The 19,164-nt window shown below is 36.6% G+C and overlaps 1 protein-coding gene across 1 annotated transcript in view; it reads left to right on the top strand.

The window, feature by feature from the left end:
* Positions 1 to 19,164, top strand: part of LOC134751055 (eyes absent homolog 2) — a 53,584-nt gene that overhangs the window by 19,907 nt on the left and 14,513 nt on the right. Inside the window, exons 2-3 of the mRNA XM_063686395.1 lie at positions 5,335 to 5,598; positions 13,050 to 13,093. Coding sequence (XP_063542465.1) covers positions 5,524 to 5,598; positions 13,050 to 13,093 — 119 coding nt within the window. The 5' untranslated portion in view covers positions 5,335 to 5,523. The remainder of the gene's footprint in view (positions 1 to 5,334; positions 5,599 to 13,049; positions 13,094 to 19,164) is intronic.

The raw sequence follows: 19,164 nt of genomic DNA, 5'->3' as shown, positions 1-19,164 counted from the left end.
TCTTCGCTTCTTTAATTAACTATTTTATGCTACGCGTGTGTTAGATAATTATGTACCTGTACTGTTCGTACGTACACTGTTTATTGACGAAATCTACGGAGGATGCTATTACTCGTAATTTCAAAATAAACAAGTGACGAGTCTACACGTAAACAGCGTAATAAGGTAGCCATCGGTAGTTAGAAAGTTGACCAATATTTACTGGAAATCATGTACATATGTATATCTTTTTTATCATAACACCAGCTTTGTTAGCTTTGGGACTTCGGTGTGTTTGCCATTTTTAGGGTTACGTACCACATACCCAAAGGGTAAAAACGGGACCTTATTACTAAGACTCCGCTGTCCGTCCATCCGTCTGTCACCAGGCTGTATCTCATAAACCGTGATAGCTAGTTGTATTATTCACAAATGATGTATTTCTGTTGCCGCTATAACAAGAAATACTAAAAACAGAATAAAATAAATATTTAAGTGGGGCTCCCATACAACAAACGTGATTTATAGCCGTTGATTGTGTAATGGTACGCAACTAACGGAACCCTTCGTGCGCGAGTCCGACTCGCACTTGGCCGGTTTTATTTCTAGGGCATCTTTGGAAGAGATTAAACATCTTACTTATCAGGTCAACGTTTCCTTCATTCAATTATAAAACGACCTCTCACGCCATAAATTGAACAAAAATACACACATACACAACTTTCAGTGTAAGCTAATTAAATACGTGCTTAAACGACAGCTAGTCTTTCTAAATCAATCTAAACGAGGCAAAATACAAGCAATTCGATTTAATTCGATCGTAAACACGAGCAGATAATCGATTCACAAAGCTTCGGTGACATCCGAATGCCAGGAATCGTTTTATTTCATCGATGAATATTCAGATGGGACGCGTCGAAGTATGCGCGCCTAGTATTTTACATGGTTATATGAATAGATTTTATTTATTTATTGTGATTGTATGAAGGTGCCAAAGCAGACCTTAGGGTCCTATGGGCCGTGGAGAAAAGCCGGGAGAACGCTAGGAAAATGATGATGATTGTATGAAGGAGCATTAGTAGATGGTAAGTCCGTGCGACTTATAATGTGGAGGTTTATTATTTCAAGCTTTTATTGGGGTTTTTAGAATTCGATGAGTATTAGTTACCTGTGAAAAGAAAAAATACTGTCAACGATTAGAGCTTGTACCAAAAATGAAATTTTTGCCCAAAAAATATTTTTCAAATAATTACTATTACTTTCCTGATAAATAATTTGTATAAATGAAACAATATTTAATTTAGATTTTGTAAAAAATAACAACACCAAAAAAACATGTTTTGTTTAAAGAGCCCTGTCAAAATGACGTTAATATTAATAATAAAAACTTTTATAAAAAAAAAGATAAACCGACTTCAAAAAGGATGAAATAAAATATTATCCTTTTTAGGGTTCCGTGTTTAAGTATATGCGTTACCAACTGATATGTTTGAAGTCGGTGCCAAGCCAAATTTTAAACCAGAGATTTTGGTGCAATTCGATAAAGATGCGGCTATATAAGTATGTACGTTGGATTACCTAATGCAGCGTACTACGTAGGCGAACAACACGCGAATGCGAAGCGGCGCGGCACGGTGCCTTAATTAATCCTTTGATACCTATTTAGAAGTGTCCTACGTGGGCGATCTCGTTGCGAACGCGAACGCATTGGGCCGGCCGCGCCGTGCCGCGTCGCTTCGCTTCGCGTTCGCGAGTGTTCGCCTATGTAAGACGCAGCGTTACACGACGACAATAAACGAACTTCCTGTGAACCTCAGAACAGAACACACGGTTGAACCTTCTTGGCGCAGTTCGTACCATGCTTGTCGGCACGTTACGTCTAATACGTTTTGTCGTCGTATTTTTTTAAAGAGCATTTCTTACTAATTCTTAAACAGTCATATAGCACGCAAGTGTGGGATTGGGACTGAGTTATTTTCTGTCGCTTATCCAGAGGACTACATTTCAAAATATAAAACAATTCAAGGAACCTTCATGCAAAATTTCAGCTAAAGCGGTTCAGTTGTTTAGCCATGAAAAGGTAGCAAAGAGGCAGACATAATTGCTTTCACGTTTATAATATTTGTACAGTTGTAATGGGATTTATAGACATAAAGCTGATTATTTTTGACTGGTATTGTTACTACTTGGAGTACTTGGCTTGGCACCGACTTCAAACATATCAGTTGGTAACGCATATACTTAAACACGGAACCCTAAAAAGGATAATATTTTATTTCGTCCTTTTTGAAGTCGGTTTATCTTTTTTTTTATAAAAGTTTTTATTTTTCCATTTTTAGTTTTAAGACATTATTAAGAGCGTGACGCATGAATGAAAAACATAATCATGTTTATCTGTAAATTCGTAAACTTTATTAAATAATCAGAATTTTCCTCGAGTCCGTCTGGGAAATCATTCCTGTCAGTAAATCCATTCTCCGCCCCGCCACTGACCCAATCCCTCAAACCCCCCCCGATCACTCAACCTCACAGCACATCAACCCCTGATCACTGAACCCCTCAACCCTAAACCACCAACCCTTCAACCGCCATTCCCCGACCCCTAACCCCAGACCCCTTAACTCCTAACCCTAACCCCCAATCCCACTCCCAACCCCTCAGTCTCCGACCCATCAACTCACCTCCCCTCAACCCCCAACCTCAAACCCCCCAAACACTAATACCCTCTACCTTCACCTCTCAGTCTCTTTGGTTGTTTCCAACACTACCTACATCAAAAATCATAATACACATACGAGGAAAGTTATCAGTAGCCTTACCACGAGTTTGACATTGATATATTAGCTATCGTGTGCGTAACTTACTGTTTATGCGTCTCGCTCGTACTGGCGTATTAGTGTACAAAGTAAGTTACGAAGAATATTTAGTGCCAAACTCGTGGTTAGGCTACAGTTGCACTACATCAAATTGGTGGTTTTGGTGAGGAAATGCTTGAGTTACTTTAGAAAACACCGAAATTACCATACACGTGCCTTTAAAAATTAAGGAGTTCCCTCAATTCCTCACGGATTCCATCATCAGATCAAAACCAAAAATATTACGAAAACACCTTGGAGAGGTAACTTCTTTCAAACAGAAAAAGAATAACTCAAATCGGATCATGGGTGCCGGAGTAATCGCTGAAATCATTATCATCAAAACAATCATCATCATCAGCTCCACTTCATCAAATTGGTGGTTTTCGAGAAAAAATGCTCAAGTTGCTTATGAAAACACCCAAATCACCATACATGTGCCTTTAAAAACTGAGGAGTTCCCTCAATTCCTCAGGGATCCCATCATCAGATCAGAACCAGATTAATATGGGACCAACTTGGAAGTAGCTCCTTTCGAACAAAAAAATAATGACTCAAATCAGACCACGGGTCTCGGAATAATCGGTGAACATACATAAAAAAAAAAAAAAAATAGCCACAACCGAATACAGAACCTCCTCCTTCTATGAAATTGAAGTCGGTTAAAAATGTCCCATAATAAATAATAATGACTTACCATTACTAATCTATAAACGCTATATATCTATAGGTATGCGTACTTGTTAAATTAATCTTCTTTTCTAATTCTGTGCTTCAATAGCAGCATAAAGAAATAGGTAAAATTTCTATTGTTCACCACATAAAATTCTATGGGCGGTCATATTATTTTAATTTACAAGTATCTTTAATTACACAGCTAATCTTACATGTGTTTAAGTTAACTGATCGCAATTTTTGTCTTTATTTCTTAGATGTAAGATCCAAGAAGTATTTATGCGACAGCACATTTAAGTTGGTAAAGTATATGTCCCGTGTTGCTGGTAGTAGTGGTAGTGCCCCCCGCAGGGCAGGCCCATAGAACACAACTGTGTTACCAGTTTTTCTTGTTTTTGAAAAAAAATACAGTGTCATAATTTTAAATAGTCTATTACTAATTCATAAATTCGCACGCGGTCACTGCTCGTATGTGTCTAAATCATTAATTTTATTGGATGTAATTTGAAAAGACCTTTTAATTTGTAAAACTTAACTTATGCCCTTGAAGAAGATGATTTCTGTGATAAAAACTTATTTCCTTCTCCGCGACTCCAAATTTTAATATCATTTGCTTCAGCGATTTCAGCGCGCGAAGATGTAACAGATAGACATACAGGGAATATAAGATAATATATGCAATGCAAATTAAGTGCCTTCACTTAACCCTAAATAGCATCTGTGTTTCTTTAGAGTGTAATGTTATGTATTTGTTTTATTGTTAGGCAACAGCTGATGTTCCATCCTGTATAGTAACATTAGTGACCAGACTCACCGACTGCCCAGACAATTTGGATGCTCCTTAATACGCATCCCTCACCTAATAAGTTATGATCTCCTGGTCCCGTGGCGTCCAGCGGCGAGCAACGCTACCGTTCCGCCCCCTGCCGGCACAAACAAACAAACATGCTTTAATACTTCCCAACTATTTACAATTTTTATTCTTCTTTCAATCAGCTAGTGGATTTAATTCAATTGGACAGCTCGGTTTCAATGCAACAAAAAAACGTATTCTAAAAACAGAAGCTGCAGGTATAATGTGACCACACAAACAGATGGTAATGCCTTGCGGTAACGCAAACTTTTTAAAATTTTCAATTAAATTAAGCATTAAGTTATAGAGGGAAAGCAGTTTTTATATTTGCAATGACACCCATAATCTAACATAGGTTACCGTAGCAAACGATATGTCTGCAAAATCTGTCTGGCAGACTTATTTGTACTTCTCACTAGACAGGGCAACAATCCAAGCTTTGGTTCCTTTTAAGATATTAACTTAGATTAAAATAGGGTTAAACATATTAACAGATTATCTTAATTTCAACGGGTTCAATCCAGTTGGTACAAGATCATCAAAAATTAAAAAAATGACATTTAAAAATCACAGACCGAAATGCGTTGTCGAAGTAGCAAACCGCTTTGATAAAAAGGTGCGTTCGCAATTACGTCGCCATCGATTTGACAACTTGATGAACACGCTCGGTTCCACTTTGAGTTTGACGGATCCATGTGGGTGGTCTCGGACGTGCGTGTATTTTTTTCTGCTTTGTTTTTAATTTGTTTTTTTTTTTTCGTTAGAAGCGATGACTAACAGGCATCAATAACTAGCCACCGGTGGAGTGTGAAAATCGTTTGTGACGACTTTATGCAGTCATTTATAATCTGATGCGATTAGATAATAATAATTTGGGTTACAACTGAATGTTACCAATGCCATTTGTTTTTCAACAGTTTCATGTATTGGAATGTCATAGATATTCTTAATGTAACTTTCTTTGCTTCCTAGGTTTAAGCTATGGATTGTGACACAAATTTGTACAAGATACCAATAAGACTCGATCCAGGCTCATGGTGCAAATTAAAAGTAAAATAAGCGCAAAATGTTCGCTCAAAATGCAAATACCCGCTTAAAAAACTGTCAAAGTGACGTTAGCCGAGTGAAGTGAGTGTCCGAAATGTACGTTCGCTGCACAGCATGGTGACGCTGATGCCGTGTAGCTACCTCGGCGGCGGGTCCCCGCGCTGCAGCTTGGAGCATACGGAGCCTAAGGTCAGCATCCACGGGTCCTAATCTCAAACGCACATCCTAAAGAACGAGCCTGTAATGAGTAGTTCTGGATTTGTCATCGAATTTACATAGTTTGACAAAAACAGAGCTTCTGCTTTAATACTGGCCGTTTATAAAAATAACTTTTCGAACGCGTCGTTTTCGAATTACGAATACTGTCGGCGCTTTCGGAAAGTGTGAAGTATATTATTAGCACAGCAAAAAGCACATAGTTAGCACCCTTTGCACTTTAAAGCATGGCACCTTTGGCAGAGCTAAGTTATTTGCACCAATTTCGCTTGCATGGCCCGTTGAGCTTTTAAAAATGTGTGTTTACATCGATGAAGAATGCGAGTGATCCTATTAAATGCCACGCGATCTGATGATTAAAGCCTTATCTCTAGCTGTTCGGGTGTCCGTAACTAACACCGAATTTTATTGTCTGTACTCGGACCAGCTCCATAGTGTTTATGTTTTGCCCAGTGGACCGGCGTCAGTTCTCATGTTACCATTCATACGTTATTCTTTAGGGACTATTAAAAAGTCGTTATAAGACTGTGGTGTCGCTAGTTACCTACGGGACAGAGTATCGTTAGCACTTGACACCGGGCGATTATAAGCGTGTGGAGTTGTCTTTCAGCCATGAAAACTGAATAACAATGGTTATCTGACATAGGAATTTGTTATTGGCTTTGATGCCTCCAACGCACTTGGCTGTGTTTTTTTGCTATTTAGCTACGTCACTTCCCATTTAAATATTAAGAGATAAGCAAATACTGCCATGTGTGTTGCTGCATAAGGCATTTTCACTTGATAACGTTATACAGTAGTAAACAATACTCTCGTATGATTGTATCAATAATCAGTCAGCTATAATAAGCTATATTTTATACAGCACCGTATCCACCTGGGTGGCCGTAGGCATGTATTTGATGAACTTTGGCTACGTTAGCATTTTCTGACAGAGGCAGCATATTTTAAGTTGTGTCAGTATTATCAGAAGCCTCAAAACTAAAGGCCATAAAGAACATCTTCACACAACTGATTTCTAAAACACACCTGATTTGTGAAACATTTAATGTATGTTTAATAAAGTAGAATTAAACGAAAACACAAAACCACCCACAATTTACAACAATAAAAACAAATTCGATCAAGTTGAGTGTCCGTCGCTGTTCGATTTATAAGACGAGGGAGATCTCTTGATACTCCATAAATATAAGTATGTTGGCCCATTACTTTCCAAAACAACACTAGTGTCCAAAACAGTAGGTACAATCCAAACTAAACTTTAAAGCGTACAGATTAAAGATCTCATTTGATTATTTTTATTCGTGATAATTAAGAGTGTACTTTAACAATAAGAAATGTGATGGGTGTTGGCATCCACTAGAAAACGATAGATATTTGTGTTATCTAAGTTTGACTCTAATTCCGGAAATATTTTAGTAAAGTATCATATCATATCCATCGACACAAATGGTTATGCAGGCAATGGGAAACAGAAGTTGACAATTTAGAAGACCAAATTTTTAAAAACAACATGAAGCTAAAAAGGAAAACAAAAGAACACGTAAAACTCCCAAAACAAATGAAGGCAACCTAAAACAAATCGCGAGCGCCACTAAAATAAATCACTATTAAAATTGACATTTCACGCGATGACTCAAAAAACGTACGCATCGAATTAATATAGAGGCAATATCTCTCAAATTATCAACGATAACCCAGTGACAATAAATAAATATGGCGGGCGGTAAATTTGTTAATTTATTTCGAGGCGCAGGAGCGGGCAAGAGGAGTCCCGTCGTAAATATAAACTCAGATAAAACAATAAACGAATTACGTATAAATAATGGAGCGTTTTGTCGAGCTGTTTGATTAGGATACAGGCTGTAGACGTTTCTAGACCTTTATGCTGCTTAGGATTTTTACAAAAAATATAGGCATATACCTACGTCAATCTTTAGTAATTTCTGCATTAGAGAAATGAAAATTAGACGTTATACAAAACTGCAATTTCAGAAAAACAACGCAAAACAAATGAGGGATAATTAACGGCATTCGTTTAGCCATAAATATCCCAAGGATTAAAAAATTAATTCCTCATTTCCGTAAAGAATGCAAAACGTCGTGTACAGAAATACCATTCTAAATTTAATGACCCCATCCACCCAGATTTATAATATTAACATCGGGACAAAACACGACATTAACCAAAAAGAACACAAGAACAATTATAGTGACAAATGTAAAGAACAACCTGTGTAACCGAAGCGCAGGCGCGTTGTCGCGCGTAAAACGAATAAATTAGCGGCTATCGCGGGATCGGCCTCACACCTCGATGGGAACTCGCCAGTGATTTACGCCCTTTCTCACAGTGACATCTTGGGACGTATGCGGCCCTGGTATTCCGTGGTGCTAGCTAGCTAGGGGGAAGCACGATTTCACGACTTTTTATCACTTGGGTTAAGCTAGGAAAAACATTGGCTAACCTGAAAAAGTGAAACGTTTGACCCTGAATTTGAAAGGATTTCTGATTTGTTTATCGCTACCACTCGCTACTACCATGGGCTGGGAAACTGTAAAAAGTAAACTATGTAAGAAAAAAAATCGGCATAAGAATTTTAATTTTCAAAATTTTGCTTGTGTGGGAAATATTGAAACCAGAAAAGAAACTCAGAGCATTTGCCGATGAAGATAAAGAAAAAATATCCCTACGTATTCCGAGATTCAGTGTACACATATCCTTTGTATTATGAAGTTCACAACCATACAATCAGTTAAATCAAGATATTAATGTCCAGAAATCTAATTTTACAGTACCATATAAACTGTCTCCCAACTAGAATTAGTTTTAATGGAGACACGGTGGCGCCGGGCGTAAATAAATCCGGCTCGATTTTATTAATGTTGTTACGCCTATCTCGATCTCACCGACATTTAGGACTTTTATTATTTATAACTTGAATGTTATCTCGATCTCCGTTACCGAACTCAGGATTTTTAACCGTTATCTAAATATTACACCTACCTCTCCATCTGTGACGTTAGGGAAATATTTTATATCATGGATCTATCCATGATATTCGTAGAGTTTTATATAAGTTAAATTCAAGAAAATATCCTGGGTCAGGGTGGAATTTAAAATAAAAAAAAGAGAAAAAGATTAAAGATAAATTAAAATAAATAGATACAACAGAAATGACAATAATACTAACATCTTGTGTTTATCGAAAAAGACAAGGACAATGTGCGAGTGGTGTTATAATTATAACAAATTAAATCTAATAAGTAGTATAAATAAACTTAATCTTTAATTAAATATGTAATTTATAGCGTACCAAAAGGCGAAGATGAAAGACTTTTTGCGCTTAATTAGCGTTAGATTCCTGCCTATTACCGAAATATTTTATTCGCTTCAAATGAAGTCGTCAAGAAGTGGAATGAATCAGATTAATCCGTGATTAATAATGTTGTTCCAAACTTTGCTCCGATTAATATATGTATGTAAAAGCTAAGATTCTGATTATAGGGAAAATAGTGGAAGAGGCACATTAAAAAAGGTTAAATTTATTTTTTTTATTTAATATTCAGTGCGTAGCGCATGCTATATAAATTTCAGCAGTTTAAGTAAAAGTTTGAAAACAATCTGATACAAAATCAAATTTATAACACACATATCTAACTGGTTAAATACATTTAGCGCAAAGACAAAACAGAAACTCAGATATTAATCTAGACATGAGCAGTACGTAAATAGTGGTGACAATACAAGGCGACCACAATGTGGTTCTTAGAAGGCCGCAAGATGTTTGGGTAAAAAATGTCGCTCGCTGCACACGCTCGCCGGTGATTATGAGTCAATGCCTGATAAAATACAGATTAGTGTGCTTGTTCGGTTTTACTCGTAATTAATAGTGTTTTCTCAAACATGCTATGTAATATTGATATTACGTTCTTTATATTAGGCTGGGAAGTATCACGACTCCGGCGCGGCTAGACGAGGGGCCTGTAATGAAATTTCATACAAAGTTGCAGGCCTAGGCCGGGAAGTGGCTCTTTTTTAATTTCCATTTCACATATATTTGTGACACAGCATCATGGCATTCAGCCAAAAAAAAAACTATAACCAATATTTGCTTATGGTTCGGAATGACATTCTGCCAATACCCCTTTAAAAAAAAACAATAAACGATAATTAATATATTTTTCAGTTTTATTTGTATCGAATTTACAAAAAATATATAAATAAAACATTATTAACAAATTCCAATAATATTTAATTGCAAATTTACCTACAAATACAGATTTAAAATATAGTTGGTCAAACCAGTTTGTCAGTAAATAAGAACAAAAAAACTATACTCATCCTTTTCTTTTGGGTGCTAGTACCAGTGTAAGACAAAGATAGTATGATTATCTCTGTCTATGTTTGAAATGAGACAGTCCTTTGACAAACTATATTTCATTTAAATATTAGCGGTAAAAATGTCTACTCAAACACGCGTTCGTGTTTTTTTAATCGTTTTGGAGGTAAAGTTGAACATTTTTCATTGTGTATCTGTAATTCTATTTTATTGGATTTATTGTGCGTCGTTTATTGTGTTATTTAATATGAGTTCCGACGAAAATATTAAATGAATACCTGTTAATTATACTCCATGTTTAAGGCAACGATGTATGTGAAGCATAATATCAACATAAAAAACGATGTAATCTTAGTTATGTGGCTAAAACTAAAACTACAGTCAGAAGGATGCAAGGCGAAAAATCAAAGATACATAAATATACCTTTGAACATTTGTGTAATAAATTAAATTGATTAACAGCATGTGTAAAATATACGACACGTGTGACAAAGATAGGTACAGGTGGTAGTTATATTTTGTGCCTAGTTTACTTTTAGTTTCTTTAGAATTAAAACTTTGATTTCGTGGAGATTTCTTTATTTATTTCATTGCATGTTTGAGAAAAGCACTATACATACATCGGCGTGAAAAGGGGTTGTCGGCCTCATAACTATCCGGCCTCACTACGTTCGGCCGTATATATGCATTCGGCCGGCAACCCCTTACTTCCCGGCCTCTGTAGTAATGTACTATTATTTAATCTTTTGTTTTAGTTTCGACTCTTCCATTGTTAGGTAACCGACTCGAAATAACTAAATACAATTCGGCTGTAGGTATTATTTTATATAAGAAATTTAGTTTCATTGAACATTTCATTGATCATTTTTAATTTTGAAGGGCCATTTAAGTTCTATAACGATTAAAATTTTAACTATAAAATTTAATAGAAATAATTAGCTCAGACAACACACATAAACAAACAAACAAATAACACAGATAACAATTCAAAGAAGAAATAAATAAAACAGAAATAGAGATGTGAAGCCGAAATGGTTTCCAATCAACGATGCAGCTGTCAAAACTAGCGTGGAATTTGATGGAATTCTTCAAATATTTTACTTACTTACAAGCTTACTCCGTTGGCTCAGCGACCCAAAATGAGACTTGGCCTCCGACACAAGACAACGCCACTTTTCTCTGTCCTGTGCGACCTCTCGCCAATTGGTGACTCGAAGTTCGCACAGATCTGCCTCCACCATGTCGCACCAGCGATACCTGGGCCATCCGATAGGACGTCTTCCTGCTGGGCGGCCCAGGTATTGTCAGGCTGTACTCCCTTTTTGGCGAAATTTATTTCGCCGAATTTTACTTGGCAACCAACTTTTCGCCAAAGTTTCATTTGACAAACCAATCGTTGCAACCTAGCAACCAACCTTACTTCGCAACCATTTCATTCCCCAACCCCATAGTTGCGAAATGAAAATGACGTACTAGGTTGGGTTAGGTTAGGTTGGATTATGTAAAGTTGCGAAATGAAATTCGCCCAAATGAGATTTCTGCGAAAAGTTAGTTGGTAAGTGAAATTCGGCATTACAATTTTCGGCGAAAAGGCAGTAAACCATTGCCAGGTATTATCTCTCAAGATGGCCCAACCAACGGAGCCTGTGAGCTTTAGTCTCTCCCATGATGTTAGGTTCAGCCACTAGGTCTTCAATCTCACGGTTCCTAAGGACTCCAGCTTCCCTCCGGTCTTTTTTGGGGCCCAGTATCTTACGGAGGATCTTCCTCTCGGCCACTATCAGCATATATTTTCTTCCTTCTTTCAAATATTATGGGCATTAATTTTTGACTAAAAAGTAACTCATAATTCACCATGCCTAGATCCATGGAAATCTGTTGTCATAAAAATATAATCACCCGGCCCGCGCAACGTAAACCGGGCTATGTTTTTGACGCGTATTTGTTTATATCATATATCTAATTCCCTTGAATATTTTTATAAGAATTGAGTTTCCATAGATTTAACAGATGCTAGGAAAATACATTAAATAGATAAATTATCAGACAAATATAATTAATATACGTATGATTTCTTTGATCATTTTGCAATCAGTTTTTCTTTTTTTTTTCTTTTTTTGTACAAAATTTCAAGTCAATAATATTTAAATCAAGTCTCGATATTCTATTATCTCTTTTTATTGAGGTGTCTGAAGAGAGGCTTATTTGCTTCAAACAATATAATATGATCAAATAATCCGCCTACGACGCGCAATAGCAAAGCAAATAATAGAACCGAGTTGTTTCTGCTAGTTCTCTGACAATAGCTTACATATCGCCCACGACATAATGGATAACAGATATTAGCCGACAAATTACTTTCACGTGTTCATGTCGCCCTGGTGGATTTGATATACTATTTACTTGTTGCAATACTGATTTTACTTTTACTACAATGTGAATGATAAGAATCCACTGTAGGTTACAAGCAATGCACGGTGACAGTTGCTTTTATGTACATTAGTAGTTTATCGCATGATAATTACTTTCTGAAGAGTATGATTCTGATGAAGTATGGAAGTGACAGGTCTCTAAAACTACGTATATTTAAATTCATAAGAGCTGGCGCGAGATTTGTACTGATTTGTCCTCGCCAGCTTTCGTAAAACGACCTATATCCTTACCACGAATTAGACACTGACATATTCGCTAGTAACTGCGTAAACTTATTCACAATCCATCCCCTCGTACTGACTGACATTGGTGCAAGCGAGATGCACTGCGTTTGAGTTGCCGCAGTCGCTAGCGTTTAAGGCCGTGGAAAACTCATGGTGAGTCTTCCCTTACCTTGAGTTTACCTACGTACACACTGATGTGTCACAAGAATGATATAAGTTGGTATTTTTATCTATATTCAGAATATATATCAGCTACATAGGACTCAAAAGGACTGCTGTTCGTGGTCCCGAATATGTAATTCGTCTGCAATAGTTAGATACACTTGACTACCCAGTTAACTAAAAATATTTCGTTGTGTTAAAAACATGAAAATTTAAAATAATATAAAGAAAGACGTATATAGATAAAGCAATTTATTTGTTGCAGGCAAAGCGGCCTAGGTCCGACAACAACACCGATGTATCTGATAGGTAAGTATCTAATGTTATGTGTACTCAATAACGCAGCGACCCAAAATGAGTCTTGGCCTCCGACACGAGTAAACGCCAGTTGTCTCGATCCTGCGCAATCTCCCGCCAGTTATCGGATTGAAGATCGCGCAAGTCCGCTTCAACCCCATCGCCCCAGCGATACCTAGGACCTAGGACGCCCGACCGGCCTTCGCCCTACCGAGCGTCCCAGATATACCCTTTTAGCGCCGCGATCCTCATCCATTCTTAGTGCTTGGCCAAGCCAGCGGAGGCGGTGGGCTTTTGTCTCGCCGATAATATTGTTCTTTCTGAGGATTCTCCTTTCTCCAACCAGGAGTTTATTTTATGTGTTGCTTTTCCAAATTTTACTATTGAGATTCTTATGTTGAGGTATATATAGATTACTCAATTAAGAAAAAAAAAGTTTTTTTGACAGTGTCCCCATCATAATCTCCTCCTCAAGCTGATATTGTCCAAAATAAATATTTAACACCGTTTCCACCTTTCCGAGTTCGAATCGAAAGTTTACCAAAATAGTCCTTCAACGTACAGAGGACAAAGGGTCTAATCCCAATGTAATCCCTATATTGTTAATACACAACTGCCGTGAAATGCCACGCGAAACATATCTGAAATAACTTCAATTAAAATTTCAAGCTGTTTTCCACCTTATCTCATGAAAGCAAGGTAGCATTTTGAATGATTTTCTAAATGAAGTTACTGCGTTTATGTGAAGCGTGACAGATATGCTCTTAATACGAGGGCCAAGGGATGTTATCACCAGGATCAAAGGAAGCAGCACAATGGCGCTCGTGTTACAATTTACAATGAGGATGCGTTAGTTTTTTTGCGATTTGCCACTTTTCAAAATGGACTTGAAGTGTAGTCAAGAGGTTGTTGACTATAGTTAATAAATTCCAAATAAATTGCAACAGGAGGTTGGGAAGGATGGCACTATAAGAGGCTACGCGATTTACTTACGCCTCTAAAGTTGCTTATTTTACGGAAATTACGAAATTTTATTGATATATAAAGTCCGTCTAAGCTAACTGTGCATCGAGTTCAATCAGTTAAATGGTACAAACTGAGGGAGTGGCATTATACACGTCATATTTTCATGGAAATAGGAAACTAATGATGACATTGCCACACTTTGTTATCGCAAATGCCATGCACGTACCATGGAGAAATTTCCAGGGAAAAGTTCTCAGAAATTTAAATTTAGCAAATAATGAAAACAGAAAAATCCTACAAGAATCTGTCTGAATGGAAACTTGCTTTAAATTCTCTTGGAAGTTTCCAGAAATTTCCGAGAATATTCCTGATTTTTTGAGAATTTTGTGCAACTTGCACATCGCTAGCTATACCTAATCAACTTCATCATTTTAAGGACCTATCCATAAAAGGTACAGGCGGATCTTTGTATAAGTATTTATTAAATTCTGCATAAACAAAATTCCGAGTACGGAAGCACAAAAATGTTTTTTCATGAAACGGGGTTATGGAGTTTCTGTGCCCTGTGAATAATTCCTTAATACCTGTAAATATCCAAAACTTGAATTTCAGTCATATATGTATAATAGTCACACATAAAAACATAGGGACATTATCTAGTAGCATCGCACTCCTGTATGTTAAAACCAACTTACAGCAAAAACACGTCAATGGTTTCATTAATTACAACCAATGATTAACACTCTCAGTTTTTTTAAACTACTAAAGCGTTTTTTAAGTACTAAAAATAAATCGCTCAAAACGTGTAACCATAAGTGCCACCCGACACTGTGTTCCTGCCAAAACGCTTCGGGATGGAACCGTCAAAATGTTTGATTTATTTCAAAACATCTATTTATACCTTTTCAGTTTCAAAAACACGATTAACCTAACTAATAAGAGTCAGGAATGTGTCACTTACGACCGCAATAGATCACGGTTTTTGTCAAAAAGGTGGCGCTGTAGTTATGGTAAAAATGTTTGATATGCTCACAAGATATATGCTACAACATATTTTGTGAATTTGTTTACGAATTCTTGTGCCCTTTTTAAGAGACTTCCAAAACAGGAGGTCCTTTTAAATTTTAAAAGACGAATTGGAAGATCCTTTATTTTAAAGCATTGATTGACCTGAATATGCTTATGAAAATATCCTGCAATAGTAGATTGTTAACCAAGGGATAAAAAAATAAATTTCACCCGAGTTAAACACTATACTTTTCATTTCGAATACGAGGAAAGTAAAATGCATGTTTTTTTAAAAACATGACTAAGTATACATTTTTATAGTATTTCTTGAGGGTACTTTCAATTAACAATTCAGGCAAAAGTATCGTTATTTATGGAATTGAGATTAAAATATCAGAATGGAAATTGTATAACAAATCCATATAAACTCAAATTTCAATTGCTTATCGTAAAAAATGTAAAATGCTCTAGTGCAGACACGTATCATTTTCTTTACACCTTTTAGAACAACAATCACCCTCTTTCAGAGTATGAGAAATGAAAAACATCTTGTTATCGTTTCTTTTCCTATTTCATTCATTATCACTCTAAAAAAAATATAATAACAAATACGAATATACCGTGGTCTCCCCATAAGTCATAAAAAGCTCTTATAAGATTCTGTTAAGTGCTTTAGTTATCGAACTCTCATTTATCCTTAATTGCTAACACCGGTTATTCTGATCGGTTCGATAGCCCTTCAAGCATACCCAGAGGAATCTGGAGAAACTATCCTATGTCTAAAAGTTATATATCAACGCACACTGATAGTATATCAACTAAAAGCCTACTGTGAAAATCGAAATTCGTAATTTCGTTATCTGCCTCTCCATCACTTTTGCATATTCGAATGATAGAGAGGCAGATAACAAAATTTCGATTTCAAAGTCAGTGTTTATTTGTAAAACATAGGTAAAACTGTCACAGTGGTGTATAAAATTATAAAATTAGTCTCACTATGTTTTGCCTTTTGGCGTATGTATTTTCAGTGTAGATCCTCTATTTCCATATCCTTAAATTCATTCACTCATAGGTTTAGTCCTCAAAGTATTAAATAATTTCACGTCTTATGTGGACCGTTATAGAACATAATTATTACGTTTGAGTAGTCGTTTTAAACTTTTGCGAAACCCACAAAAAATACCCGAATTTCATGAAACTAGGAAAAAATGTAAAGCTAATTAAGCTCGATTTTCTGGTATCATCCCCACCTCCGGCACCCTTCTGGTTCCGGAGATAATCCACTTTTTCTGCTTTTTCCACACTTCGTCAAAAACCTCAAATTTCAAAACTTTTTAACAACCATAAATTAATGAACCCTTGGTTGCTACTACTATATTCTTGGCAAATTTATTAAGCTCGTTTATTACAGCTTTATTGACCAAAGCGACCTCTGGTTCTGGACCACCTTTCAATCTTTTTTTCAACCCTTCCACATGTCCCCATTCCGTTGCGGCCCGCCGGCCAATTCGGGAGCGAGCAAAAACTGTAATTAATATAATCTGAGGCGAGCCCTTGACACGTGGGGGCCAAATGGTTTGTAAAAACAGCGGTATTTAGGGTTCCATGCCCTTGAAAAAATTGCTACCGCGGAATGTGGGTTAGCTAACACTTTCGTACTGAAAACTTTTTCTGGAAGTAAGTTTTTTATTAGACATTCACGAGCGGTGCTGTTGATGAGTGTAAATTTTGAATTAATCTTTCTACATTTATTCAAATCTACTTTTTTTTTAAACGATAAAATTACAATAGATAAATTATAGGATGGCTTGGAGCAAGAGCACAGAATTTTGATGTTTAAGTGTATTAACTATAGAAGGCTGCGGTTCTTTGCGCTTTTTTCGGTACTAAATCATACGACACTTAATTATATTTTACTATTGGCGCAGAGCTTGGACATAATGTTAATGCAACTTTAAGCTTTTGCCGATTTAGTTGAATCATATATGACTGTTCATAACCAATTAACTACATTGGTATTGGTTCAAAGCAGAGCGACCACTCCAAACACCATTGATAGAGGATTTTTCCCTATGATGATGATCGTGGACAAGATTTTGGACATTACGACTTGCTTCCAACATCATAGCGTAGAGCGATCTGTACTAAATCAGACAGTTTTTCTAAAGCATCAGACATAAACGTAGTGCTCAGCACTAATTGCGCTGTCAATCACGGAACCCAAGCTCCAAACGTCTAAGCGGCTGGGGTGTGCTCAAAGCAGTCATTGTTCCGACACTCGCCGCTCAACGCTGAAGCACAATGAACAAACACGTGCTTACGAGCTTATGTTTGCCTGTTATTATTGACTGTTTATTAAAATATGATAGATTGAAAATGTTTGTTAAGGATCTACTTCAGAAGAATCAATGCTGTTCTATTCTAGTGCAGATATATGCAACTACAAAATACAATCTATCTTAGAAAATCCTGTATTTACATTTAGTTGTTGTTTCATTAAATAGTATACTGTTCACGTATTTATGAACCTTTCGATAACTCAGCTGGTCCTAGGTTCCCTAGCGTATTAAAAACTTTGATCAGGCATTGCAATCAACCAATATGGGATAACCACTTGAGCACACGCCGATGATTTTCGGGGATACTGGTCCTTCTTCAGCTAGCTAGCACTTCCAGGGCCTTGAGAGGTCGTCACACATGCCTAGTTTTGATTGTTCGCAAACACCACCGAAATACCGAATTTTGGAAATATTAACACACAGAGGAACATGCGTTACAGGCTGCGCCCGAGCCGAAGTGATTGACAGTCAGAGGTGTTGAATCTACCTCCGAATTTGCTCCGAAACGGCATACCCTCATATTAAAAAGATTACAATGCCCGAACATATACTAATGATAATTAGTTGTTACTCTGTCCCTACCTATATTATCCTGACTGACGCAGCCTCGCAACAGCGCGATGCGACGGACGGACTAACGCGTGCATAAAAATTCTGAAAAATTTAGCTCGAGCATACGCAACGCTACACTTCTAGTGGCACTTGTAATTGGACAGGTTTAGCTCGCAACCAATAAACAATACTTCAATAGGACAATACTAACCAAAGGATCCAAATTCACATTAAAATTTGCATTAAAGCGTCCAGGCAAAAATCAATAGAAATACATTTAGATACTAAAAATAGTCACTGAAATCTCAGTCCCGTTGTCAATGATCAAGGGAACCCCGTTAAACCATAAAACTAAAAATGTGACAACGAAATCATCGCACCATATGGAATGCGACATTAGTGACATTACATCACTGTGCACAAACTATTAAATCTTTGAAGTCTTTTGTTAGAATATTAACACCGTTTGTAAACGTTTTACGATTCCTGCTAAAAAAAGTTTAAGTGAAAAGAGCCGAAACATTAAAAAAAGCTTTCAATTAAAAAGATAGTGACAATAGTGCCAACGTTAACGTCCGTGCGTTTGATATCCGATAGTGTTGAACTCTTGAAAGTGGCGGCAAAAAGCAAAGTGACACTTGAATAAAGCGGGAACTTATATAAACAGGAGCTCTTTTTCTCTATACAAAGACCAATGATGTTCACTGTTCAGTGCCCTGATATTTAGGTAATACTCTCATTATTCATATCGACGCCATCAATTGTGCCGAACTTCTTATAAAACAACAATAAAAAAGGAAAATAAACATTTGATCCAATTTAATAAAGTGGAAACTCAATCGCACCGAATAAACTGACTCGATTTCGAATGGCATCCATATGCTAGTTGCGGGTTGCGGCTTAAGTCATAGCTTAAGTAGTTCGAAACTGTCAAATTTCCGTTCTAACTGACAGGCCGATATCGTCCGGCGGACTGATAGTCAGTGGGCCCCTTTAGTGTCAGATGACAACAAGTTATCTTTTACCTAAAATCGACATAAGTAGTTAATTTAGAGTCAAAATACAAAAAGTTATATATTTAAAAGCTTAATTACTTTAAATGCCTATCCCTCAGAAAATATTGATAAAAATACTTTAGTATACAAAAGGAGAGTATGTTTTGCGTCACTCATTAATTTTGTTGTGTGTGTATATCTCATAATCATTTAATCAAAGTAG

Source organism: Cydia strobilella, chromosome 21, assembly GCF_947568885.1.
Source record: "Cydia strobilella chromosome 21, ilCydStro3.1, whole genome shotgun sequence".
Taxonomy (NCBI): domain Eukaryota; kingdom Metazoa; phylum Arthropoda; class Insecta; order Lepidoptera; family Tortricidae; genus Cydia; species Cydia strobilella.
The sequence above is the reverse complement of the archived record's forward strand: the minus strand, read 5'-3'. Positions and strand labels throughout refer to the sequence as shown.